Raw genomic sequence first — 12,500 nt, 5'->3', positions numbered from 1 at the left:
ATATTCTGATCCCATAGATATAGCAGCAGTATACAGATAGAGCTGGAGGGGAGGTGTATAACTACTATATATCCTGATCCCATAGATATAGCAGCAGTAAACAGATAGAGCTGGAGGGGAGGTGTATAACTACTATATATCCTGAACCCATAGATATAGCAGCAGTATACAGATAGAGCTGGAGGGGAGGTGTATAACTACTATATATCCTGATCCCATAGAGATAGCAGCAGTATACAGATAGAGCTGGAGGGGAGGTATATAACTACTATATATCCTGATCCCATAGAGATAGCAGCAGTATACAGATAGAGCTGGAGGGGAGGTATATAACTACTATATATCCTGATCCCATAGAGATAGCAGCAGTATACAGATAGAGCTGGAGGGAAGGTGTATAACTACTATATATTCTGATTCTAGAGATAACAGCAGTATACAGATAGAGCTGGGAATGGGAGGGTATAACTACTTTATATCTTGATCCCATACGGATAGCAGCAACAGTTAACAGATAGAGCTGGGAGGGGAGGTGTATAACTACTATATATCCTGATCCCATAGAGAGAGCATGAGCAGTATACAGATAGAGCTGGATGGGAGGTGTTAAACCAATTTGTATCCTGATCCCATAGAGATAGCAGCAGTATACAGATAGAGTTGGAGGGGAGGTGTTTAACTACTATGTATATTTACTGATCTCTTATATAGCAGAGGGAGCTAGGGTGGAGAGGTGCCTTGGAATTAGTAGACAGGATATACATTTTGCTGTAACCATTACGCACTGGAAGAGTCAGACTGGTGACCACATGACTAAATCAGAGTAATAGAACACATGTTTGCAGCTGTGCTGGAATGAAACAGATAGTGCTGTAGGAATAGTGATGGAGAGTGTGCATCACATGGGCAAAAAAAACACACCCCAAAAAATTAAGTGATTCTTTAACAGGACGATGAGCATGCGGTAGCACCCCACTGCAACAAAAATGTCTCTGCCTATCCGCCAATATAGTGGGTGAACCTCCTTTTTCGAAAAATCAAGCTGTAAAAATAAGCCAGACATTAAGGGAAGTCTGACTCCTTACCGGAGCTGGGGGTCCTCCAGGTATGGACATTGGAGGTTCTGATGGTCGCTGGACGACACCCGCAGATGGGGGTATAGGCTGCTGTGGAGCTACTGGTGCCACTTTCTCTGGTTGTATGGCAGGAGCCGGCTGCACCGCTCTCGCTGGCGTTTCGCCCTTTTGGGATAGGGCTCGTAGTGCATCCCTGGTGAAGAGACAAAAATGGTTAACACCTGCACACAACTCTCAGGAACTAATCGTGGGAGGGGGGGGGGGGGGGGGCTTTGCGACCTCTAGGTCAGGGTCTGACTACTTACCCGTCCCGTGTAAGTGCTCTGGCCCCACCCTCAGATAGGAGCTCAAGTGAATGCCCACTCTGCCAATCACTTGCTGAGGTGGCAAATCAATGCAGACCCCTAGAGATCAGGCATTTATCCCCTGTTCTGTAGATAGGAGATAAGTTAAAGGGGTACTCCGCCCCTGCATCGCCAGTCATCAGGCATGGAGTGAAGCTCGCTGTGTGTACCAGATGACAGGGGTGCTGCTACTGGGAATCAGACATCTTATCCCTTATCCTTTGGATAGGGGATAAGATGCATAGAGGCAGAGTTCCCCTTTAAGTTCCCTGGACTACCCCCTTTTAGAAACTAAATATCGGCTCCGTTACCCGATCAGACCTGTGCATATATCTTACGGGGGTGCCGATCGGGCAGCGGAGCTGCCTGATCAGCACCCCCGGAAGAGATATGCGGGGGTCTGATCGGATTTCATGCCTCAGGACGACTCTACTAGCAGATTTCCGATCACACTGAGCAATGTTTTACAATTGCATACCACTATTCACTATAAATAATCAGATGATTTTCTGCAGGTCAGCCTGAAGATGATCACATGACCCAGTTATAGAAACAAAACACATGACTACAGCTGTGTTGGGATGAAACAGATGGCGCTGCAGGACTAGTGACGACGAGTGTACATGACCATCAAATGTAGAAATCGAAGAGTCCCTTTAAACACCGCTTTCTGCTCTTGTATTGAAGACAAAGTTGGAAACCCTTGAGGGAGACGTACTAGAATTCCATCTCTGCTTGCTGTCAGACAATAGGTTTACTTCCAAAGGATGATTGGATGGACACACAGGTGTACGGATCATTACGCGACACGACTGACAGTAAGCCGCGGAGATCTTACTGGGAACAGGATTAACCAATCAAGGTTCTTACTCACTGACAGCAATCAGAGATCTTGAAAAACTGTGAGACATTTATATAATAAGTCTATTGGAAGATTGTGTAATGTTTTATTCGCTGAAGCTGTAAAGTGGACCAGAACCTACATCCAACATGTTCTGCAGCGCGCAAGTCAGTCCTTCGCCTTTTGTGCCAGCTTGCTGTTACCGTCTGTTTACGTAAATCTGCAGCGTTGTTTACAGATTCTGATCTCGCGCTTCACAGAGATGAAACGGTAAAGCGGCGATTAATTAGTCAGATTTAAAGAATCAGCTGCATCTTTGGAAAAATCACACCGCCATCTGCAGGCGATGGCGGGAAAAGGCAAGGAATAATTTCTTATATTTACAGATAAGACTGATTCTTGGAGGCAAATCCTCCTCCCTGTTCACATTACAGTAATAGATGATGGACACTGCTGTATAGTCACAAAGTAAGATCTCCATATAGGATGCAGCTCACAAAGAAATATGGTGCCTGATAAGGACCGCACAGTGACCGACCCTACAAAACAATTGTTAATGAGAACAGCATTATCATACCGACATCTCATACAGTGCCTGACTATAAGCATCGTACGGCGCCCTACGCCACTAACCAGCGGCACCCTTAGGGTATGTTCACACTGAGGAATTGGGGCAGAAATCACGCTGAAGATTTCCACCCCAAAATACAGTTTTTTTTCTGCTCAGAATTAGCAGCGATTTCGCTCGGAAATGCAGGTTGGAGAGTGGGCGTAATATATGTATTTTACTCCTCTTTTTTTTTTTTTCATGCGGAAATTCCGTGCGGATTCCGCGTGGAAATGCTTCTGACTGAAAAAAAAATATATAACATTGATCTCTATGGGAGAACGACGCTGATTCCGCCTGAAAGAAAGAACATGTTCTTTCTTCAAGCGGAACAGACTTCCTCGTCAGAATTCTGCTTGAGGAAATTCCTCAGTGTGAACTGAGGGGCAGAAATTCTGTACAACTCTATGGGGGATTTCACTGCTGAATGATTTGGAGAGGAAAAAGCGTGCAGAATTACTTGTGGAAATTCCTCTCCAATTCCTCAGTGTGAACATACCCTTCCGCCACTAACCAGCGGCACCCCTACACCACTAACCAGCGGAGCCCCAAGTCAATAACCAGCGGAGTCCCTATGCCACTAACCAGCGGAGTCCCTACGCCACTAACCAGCGGAGTCCCTACGCCACTAACCAGCGGCACCTCTACGCCATTAACCAGCGGAGCCCCAAGTCAATAACCAGCGGAGTCCCTATGCCACTAACCAGCGGAGTCCCTACGCCACTAACCAGCGGCACCTCTACGCCATTAACCAGCGGCACCCCTACACCACTAACCAGCGGAGCCCCAAGTCAATAACCAGCGGAGTCCATATGCCACTAACCAGCGGAGTCCCTACGCCACTAACCAGCGGAGTCTTTATGCCACTAACCAGCGGAGTCCCTACGCCACTAACCAGCAGAGTCCCTACGCCACTAACCAGCGGAGTCCCTACGCCACTAACCAGCGGAGTCCCTACGCCACTAACCAGCGGAGTCCCTACGCCACTAACCAGCGGAGTCCCTACGCCACTAACCAGCGGCACCTCTACGCCATTAACCAGCGGAGCCCCAAGTCAATAACCAGCGGAGTCCCTATGCCACTAACCAGCGGAGTCCCTACGCCACTAACCAGCGGCACCTCTACGCCATTAACCAGCGGAGCCCCAAGTCAATAACCAGCGGAGTCCCTATGCCACTAACCAGCGGAGTCCCTACGCCACTAACCAGCGGCACCTCTACGCCATTAACCAGCGGCACCCCTACACCACTAACCAGCGGAGTCCCTACACCACTAACCAGCGGAGTCCCTACACCACTAACCAGCGGCACCCCTACACCACTAACCAGCAGAGTCCCTACACCACTAACCAGCAGAGTCCCTACACCACTAACCAGCAGAGTCCCTACACCACTAACCAGCAGAGTCCCTACACCACTAACCAGCGGCACCTCTACGCCACTAACCAGAGGCACCTCTACACCACTAACCAGCAGAGCCCCCACACCATTAACCAGCAGTGTCCTATATCACTAATCGGCAAAGCCATACATAGCAGCCGCACCCCCACACAGCAGTCAAGTAACAGTGTCATAAAGCAATTGAGTAGCAGCGCCATACAGCCGCCAAGTCGCAGCGCCATACAGCCGCCAAGTCGCAGCGCCATACAGCCGCCAAGTCGCAGCGCCATACAGCCGCCAAGTCGCAGCGCCATACAGCCGCCAAGTCGCAGCGCCATACAGCCGCCAAGTCGCAGCGCCATACAGCCGCCAAGTCGCAGCGCCATACAGCCGCCAAGTCGCAGCGCCATACAGCCGCCAAGTCGCAGCGCCATACAGCCGCCAAGTCGCAGCGCCATACAGCCGCCAAGTCGCAGCGCCATACAGCCGCCAAGTCGCAGCGCCATACAGCCGCCAAGTCGCAGCGCCATACAGCCGCCAAGTCGCAGCGCCATACAGCCGCCAAGTCGCAGCGCCATACAGCCGCCAAGTAGCAGCGCCATACAGCCGCCAAGTAGCAGCGCCATACAGCCGCCAAGTAGCAGCGCCATACAGCCGCCAAGTAGCAGCGCCATACAGCCGCCAAGTAGCAGCGCCATACAGCCGCCAAGTAGCAGCGCTGTAAAACATCCAACTGATAGTTCTATAAAGTAGCCAATAAGTAAATAAATGTTCCACAAATAATCAGCTGTAATGTCAGTCTGAGCGGTGTACTCCCGAGATGTCTGGCCCGATCCCTGCTGTACTGTAAGTATCTCCACTTCTCACACTCTCTGCATTATTAATGTCCTTGGTGGTGTTCCTGGAGTCCGCAGAGTGCTCCTTTAATTACAGAGAATCTCTCTCATCCCCACCGGCTCGGCCCCGGTGTCACTTCAATGAGGTCACGTGCGGGATGACTCCCCTGGGCAGGTGCTCGGGAGCAGCATGTATCCCCTCACCCCACTGAAGCCTCCGGGTCATATTAACTTAACAAAGACACCGGTGTCAGACCCTGTCAGCTCCGCGCAGTGTACAGTCCTACAGTCCTACATACCACGGGGAAAGGTTATTTATCCCAGATGATGGCATCAACACTGCAGCAAAACTGCATCCATGTTATAGTCACTATGAAAGTGCAGGAGACGACTTATCTTACTAATGTTTGTTTTATGTTTGTTGTTGTCCTTACTACATATAGTAACACTGTGCAAGGCTGGAAAGGTTTGTAATGGTTTTTACTGGTCATGTGATGATTTAAATGAAAATATCTTTATATTGAGATTAGAACAGTGGACGATATATAAAGAATTCTTTATGTTGGTTCACAGTGCGTCTCCCAGGAGAGCAGACATTTTTCTTAAGTGTCAGATCAGCCTGACTAAGGAGATTGGCTACACACGACGACATCACACAGTCCCTCCATATGGACACGACGACATCACACAGTTCCTCCATATGGGACATGATGACATCACACAGTTCCCCCATATAGACATGATGACATCACACACTTCCTCCATATGGACATGATGACATCACACAGTTCCCCCATATAGACATGATATCACACAGTTCCTCTATATGGACATGATGACATCACACAGTTCCCCCATATAGACATGATGACATTACACAGTTCCCCCATATGGACATGATGACGTCACACAGTTCCTCCATATAGACATGATGACATCACACAGTTCCTCCATATGGACATGATGACATCACACAGTTCCTCCATATAGACATGACGACATCACACAGTTCCTCCATATAGACATGACGACATCACACAGTTCCTCCATATAGACATGATGACATCACACAGTTCCTCCATATGGACATGATGACATCACACAGTTCCTCCATATAGACATGACGACATCACACAGTTCCTCCATATAGACATGACGACATCACACAGTTCCTCCATATAGACATGACGACATCACACAGTTCCTCCATATAGACATGACGACATCACACAGTTCCTCCATATAGACATGACGACATCACACAGTTCCCCCGTATGGACATGACGACATCACACAGTTCCCCCGTATAGACATGATGACATCACACAGTTCCTCCATATGGACATGATGACATCACACAGTTGCTCCGTATGGACATGATGACATCACACAGTTGCTCCGTATGGACATGATGACATCACACAGTTGCTCCGTATGGACATGATGACATCACACAGTTCCTCCGTATGGACATGATGACATCACACAGTTCCTCCATATGGACATGATGACGTCACAGTTCCTCCATATGGACATGATGACATCACACAGTTCCTCCATATGGACATGACGACATCACACAGTTCCTCCATATGGACATGATGACATCACACAGTTCCTCCATATAGACATGATGACATCACACAGTTCCTCCATATGGACATGATGAGATCACACAGTTCATCCATACGGACATGATGACATCACACAGTTCATCCATATGGACATGATGACATCACACAGTTCCTCCATATAGACATGATGACATCACACAGTTCCTCCATATGGACATGATGACATCACACAGTTCATCCATACGGACATGATGACATCACACAGTTCCTCCATATGGACATGATGACATCACACAGTTCCTCCATACGGACATGATGACATCACACAGTTCCTCCATATGGACATGATGACATCACACAGTTGCTCCGTATGGACATGATGACATCACACAGTTCCCCCGTATAGACATGATGACATCACACAGTTCCTCCATATGGACATGATGACATCACACAGTTCCTCCATATAGACATGATGACATCACACAGTTCCTCCATATGGACATGATGACATCACACAGTTCATCCATACGGACATGATGACATCACACAGTTCCTCCATATGGACATGATGACATCACACAGTTCCTCCATACGGACATGATGACATCACACAGTTCCTCCATATGGACATGATGACATCACACAGTTGCTCCGTATGGACATGATGACATCACACAGTTCCCCCGTATAGACATGATGACATCACACAGTTCCTCCATATGGACATGATGACATCACACAGTTCCTCCATATGGACATGATGACATCACACAGTTCCCCCGTATAGACATGATGACATCACACAGTTGTTGCAGATTTTTCTGATCCATGATGATAATCTCCGGTTCCACCACATCCCAGCGGTGATCTATTGGATGAGATCTGGTGACTGTGGAGGCCATTGGAGTCATGTGACTTCATTGTCCTGTATTAGATGATGTCATGTGACCTCATTGTCCTGTATGAGATGATGTCATGTGACCTCATTGTCCTGTATGAGATGATGTCATGTGACCTCATTGTCCTGTATGAGATGATGTCATGTGACCTCATTGTCCTGTATGAGATGATGTCATGTGACATGGGTCATTATCCTACTGGAAGTATCATCAGAAGATGGGTCCACTGTGGTCATAAATGGATGGACATGGTCAGTAATAATAAGCTGTGGTGTTTATACCAGGATCAATTGGTACTAAGGGGCCCAAAGCGCCCAGAAAATGTCCCCCCCCCCCATTATACCACCGGCCTGAACCTGATACAAGGCAGGATGGATCCAGGCTTTATGTTATTTACACTAAATTCTGAACCTGCCATTTGAATGTCACAGCCGGTATCGAGGCTCCTCAGACCAGACAACGTTCTGCAGACCATGGTTGTAACCAGTGGTTATTTGTGTTACTGTTGCATGTCATGTCTAACCAGACTGCCCATTCTCCTCTGACACCAACAAGACATTTTCCTCCACACAGCTGCCGCTCACTGGATATTTTCTCTTTTTCAGACCGTTCTCTGTAAACCCCAGAAATTAATGTGCCTGAAAATCCCAGCAGATCAGCAGTTTCTGAAATACTCAGACCGGCCCGTCTGGCACCAACAACCGTGTCACAATCTAAGTCTCTTGCATCCCCTTTCTTCCCCATTTCAATACTCTGTTGTCTTGACCACGGCTACATGCCTAAATGCATTGAGTTGCTGCCATGTGATTGGCTGATTAACTGTTTGTGTTGAGTGAGTGTATATAGGTTTATGAAGGAGTTGGGGCAGATTCGCTCTCATACACATCAGACAAAAGACTCTTGATTATTCTTATTTTTTATTCCATTTTATGTCTTAAAGGCAAATAAGAAAATTATTGATTTTGGCAGCGACAAACAAAGCGTCGCTCCCTGGGTAAGATAAAAGTAAATAATGGCGGCCCCCAGAATGACAGAAATAGGAGAAATTCACTGGATTCTATAAATACATCCCGGCTCATTAGGAATTCATCTGGAAGTAACGTCGGACCCCCGAGGCTCTCAATTTAGAAAGCTTTTTACTCGGCGAGAACCTAGCGCCCATCTGCAAAGCAAATGCTGCACCATTTACGTATGATTTGTGGAGGAGCCGCCTTAACCCCTTCACTGACAAAGACAGGCGGAAGGAGCGGCGGCGGCAGTAGAGGGTCTGGAAGTGAAGGGGTTACACCGGGTGGTTGTGCGGAATGAAAAGTGACAGCTACAAGAATATGGAGGTGATGACTAATGCGAGAAGAGTGCTGCCGCCGACGCTAAAAATACAAGAGCGCCTCGCAAAACCATTTTTTTTTTCTCTCTGTTTCGTGGGATCAAACAATCTCATTTCCGACAAGGCGAGAAACATGAAAAGGGGGAAATAAATGTAAAGGCTCCGCTTTCCAATTAAAGCGTTGGCACGTTGCTATGGCAACAGGAACACATTAGTTGGTGTCTTGTAGGCCCCGTGCCTGGTTGGGGCGGGGTGCGCTTATATAGTGGCGGTATAGTATGTAGGATCTATAGGACGACACTTTATCGTGATCTACATTATACAACAGGAGATTCTGTATGAACTATTACACAGCCTCAATACATAATGCAGACGGGGAGGGGGGGGGGGGGGTGTCACCCATCAGATCACAGCCTCTCTATCTTTTACAACTAGCGCCCCCTAAACAAATGAGACCACCAGAGAGCCCAGCATAACTGAGACCACCATAGAAAATAGGAGGCGTCCAGCACCAAGAAGGCAGGTAAAATCTATTTATTAGAGGTACAAAAACGTGGCAAACAGCATACAAGGAGCGTAGTGCCTACGCATTTCAGGCTGGTGTGCCCTTAGTCATCGGCCGATAATCATGATTTTGGGCATTATCGGTATTGGCAATAGCCTAGCCGATAATGCCCCGCCCCCCGCACCGCAGCACCGCGACCGCCCTGCGTTACGCTGTGCGCAATGACGAGTGACGTGACGTGCACGACGTGACGTCACCGTTAATGCGCACAGTGACAGCTCAGGAGGACGCCACCGGAGCCAGATGTAGAGTGGACCCCGGGAACAGGTAATTATAAAACCGGGGAGGTGCGGTGGAAGGTGCGACGCGGCGGCAGGGGGCGCGGAGCGGTGGGGAGCAGTGGCGGTGATTGGACTCAGGACCCCCGGACAGGTAGGGGGAGAGAAGCGGGTGGTGGCGGCGGCCTAAGGCACCGCAAAAGCCGCTGCAGTGCATTGATTTAAAGCGCCCGCTTTAAACCAATGATCTGCAGCAGTTTCGTGGGGGGGGGGGGGGATAAATAGCCGATAACTTATACCGGAATATCGGTATAAGTTATCGGCTATCGGCCCTAACCTCCACCGATTATCGGTATCGGCCCTAAAAAAAACTATATCGGTCGATCCCTAGTTATAACCTCAACTATGAGAGACAGAATGAGAAAAAAAAATCCATAAAATCACTCTCAGATTAAAAAAAAAAAATTTGCAAATTATGGTGGAAAATAAGAATTTGATCAATAACAAAAAGTTCATCTCAATACTTTGTTCTATCCCCTTTGTTGGCAATGACAGAGGTCAAACGTTTTCTGTCTTCACAAGGTTTGTATGTCTTTCATTGTCTAATAATTGCTCCCACAGTTGAATTCTTCACACCAAGCTGCTTGCCTATTGCAGATTCAGTCTTCCCAGCCTGGTTAAGGTCTACAATTTTGTTTCTGGTGTCCTTCGACAGCTCTTTGGTCTTGCCCATAGTGGAGTTTGGAGTGTGACTGTTTGAGGTTGTGGACAGGTATCTTTTATACTGATAATAAGTTTAAAAAGGAGCCATTAATACAGGTAACGAGTGGAGGACAGGGGAGACTCTTAAAAAAGAAGTTACAGGTCTGTGAGAGGCAGAAATCTTGCTTGTTTGTAGGTGACCAAATACTTATTTTCCACCATAATTTGCAAATAAATTCTTTAAAAATCAGACAATGTGATTTTATGGATTTTTTTCTCATTCTGTCTCTCATAGTTGAGGTTATAACCTATGATGACAATTACAGGACTCATCTTTTTAGGTGGGAGAACTTGCACAATTGGTGGCTGACTAAATACTTTTTTTGCCCCACTGTAGATCAGTTCTTTCCCTCAGACCATGAGAGACTATCATCTTCTAGTCTACTCAATCCAGAAGGCAGGTGGGTACTACACTAAATTACCATGTAAAACATTAACCCTTACCCCATTCTAGGTCACCATAGAAGGTAACATTTACCCCCCCCCCCCCCAGGCCACCAGGGAATATTATCTAACCTCTCTTCCAGTCTACCCTATCCAGAAGGCAGGGGGGGTACTACACTAAATCACCATGTAAAATATTAACCCTTTATCTATTCTAGACCACCATGGTAGGAAACATTCTGCTCTTATACCACCCCCCCCCCATCTCCCAGTCCACCAGGGAATATAATATAATCCACCACCCAGAATGTGGGGAAAGTTACCCTATACTAGGAGGTAATAGAATAGCTCCTCTTCTTTCCTAGACTACCAGGGAATAGAATTTAGGTCCCTCTTATTATCTACTCTATCCAGAAGGCAGAGGGGTATGACCCTAGACCAACATGTAAAATATGAACCCCTCTTCCATTTTAGATCACTATGGAAGGACACATTATACTAAACCGGCAGGATTCTACTTTAAAACTAGGAAACTCTTAAAGTGGTACTCTGCTGAAAAACATGTTATCCAAAGGATAGGGGATAAGATGTCCGATCTGATGTCTTGGAGCGACTGCGTTCGTAACGCCACACCACACCCCCTGCATTCATGTCTATGGGAGTAGGCGTGACAGCTACGTAGTAGCCGTCACGCCTACTCCCATAGACATGAATGGAGGGGGCGTGGCAGGTGTAGTCACCAGTCACCAAGCACTGAGATCAAGGAGGTCCCAGAGGCGGGACCCCCCCAATCTCCATGAGGGATGACTGGCGACTACAGCCGCCACGCCCCCTCCATTCATGTCTACGGGAGGATGCGCGACAGCTACGTAGTAGCTGTCACGTCTACTCCCATAGACATGAATGCAGGGGGCGTGGCGGGTGTAGTCACCAGTCACCCAGCACTGAGATCACGGGGGTCCCCAGAGGCGGGACCCCCACAATCTCCATGAGGGATGACTGGCGACTACAGCCGCCACGCCCCCTCCATTCATGTCTATGGGAGGATGCTCGACAGCTACGTAGTAGCTGTCACGTCTACTCCCATAGACATGAATGCAGGGGGCGTGGAGGCTGTAGCTGTCAGTCATCCGGCACGGAGATCGCCGGGGTCGCCAGCGGCGGGACCCCCGCGATCAGACATCTTATTACCTATCCTTTGGATAGGGGATAAGATGATTTTCGTCAAAGTACCCCTTTAAATCATTTGAAATAATTTACTGTTCTTAAAGGGGTACTTTTCAAATCAACTGGTGCCAGAAAGTTTTACAGATTTCTAAATTACTTCTATTAAAAAAATCTTAATCCTTCCAGTACTTATCAGACGCTGTATGGAAGTTCTTTTCTTTTTGAACTTCCTTTCTGTCTGACCACAGTGCTCTCTGCTGTCACCTCTGTCCATGTCAGGAACTGTCCAGAGAAGGAGATGTTTGCTATGGGGATTTGCTTCTGCTCTTGGCAGTTCCTGACATGGACAGAGGTGGCAGCAGAGAGCACTGTGGTCAGACAGAAAAGAACTACACAACTTCCTGTGGAGCATACAGCAGCTGATAAGTACTCAAATAATTTTTTTTTATCATTTTAGTCTGTTTAATTTTCTGGAGCCAGCTGATATGAAAAAAATTGAGGAGTACCCCTTTAAGACG

At 47.5% G+C, this 12,500-nt stretch overlaps 1 protein-coding gene across 1 annotated transcript in view; it reads right to left on the bottom strand.

Annotated features, from left to right (window-relative positions):
* The window catches only part of PDHX (pyruvate dehydrogenase complex component X), a gene marked incomplete in the record, with an annotated part of 91,583 nt that overhangs the window by 41,578 nt on the left and 37,505 nt on the right, over positions 1-12,500 (bottom strand). Inside the window, 1 exon segment of the mRNA XM_056527861.1 lies at positions 1,086-1,269. Coding sequence (XP_056383836.1) covers positions 1,086-1,269 — 184 coding nt within the window.

The sequence above is a fragment of the Hyla sarda genome, chromosome 6 (genome assembly GCF_029499605.1).
Source record: "Hyla sarda isolate aHylSar1 chromosome 6, aHylSar1.hap1, whole genome shotgun sequence".
Taxonomy (NCBI): domain Eukaryota; kingdom Metazoa; phylum Chordata; class Amphibia; order Anura; family Hylidae; genus Hyla; species Hyla sarda.
This window is presented reverse-complemented; position numbering and strand designations above follow the sequence as displayed.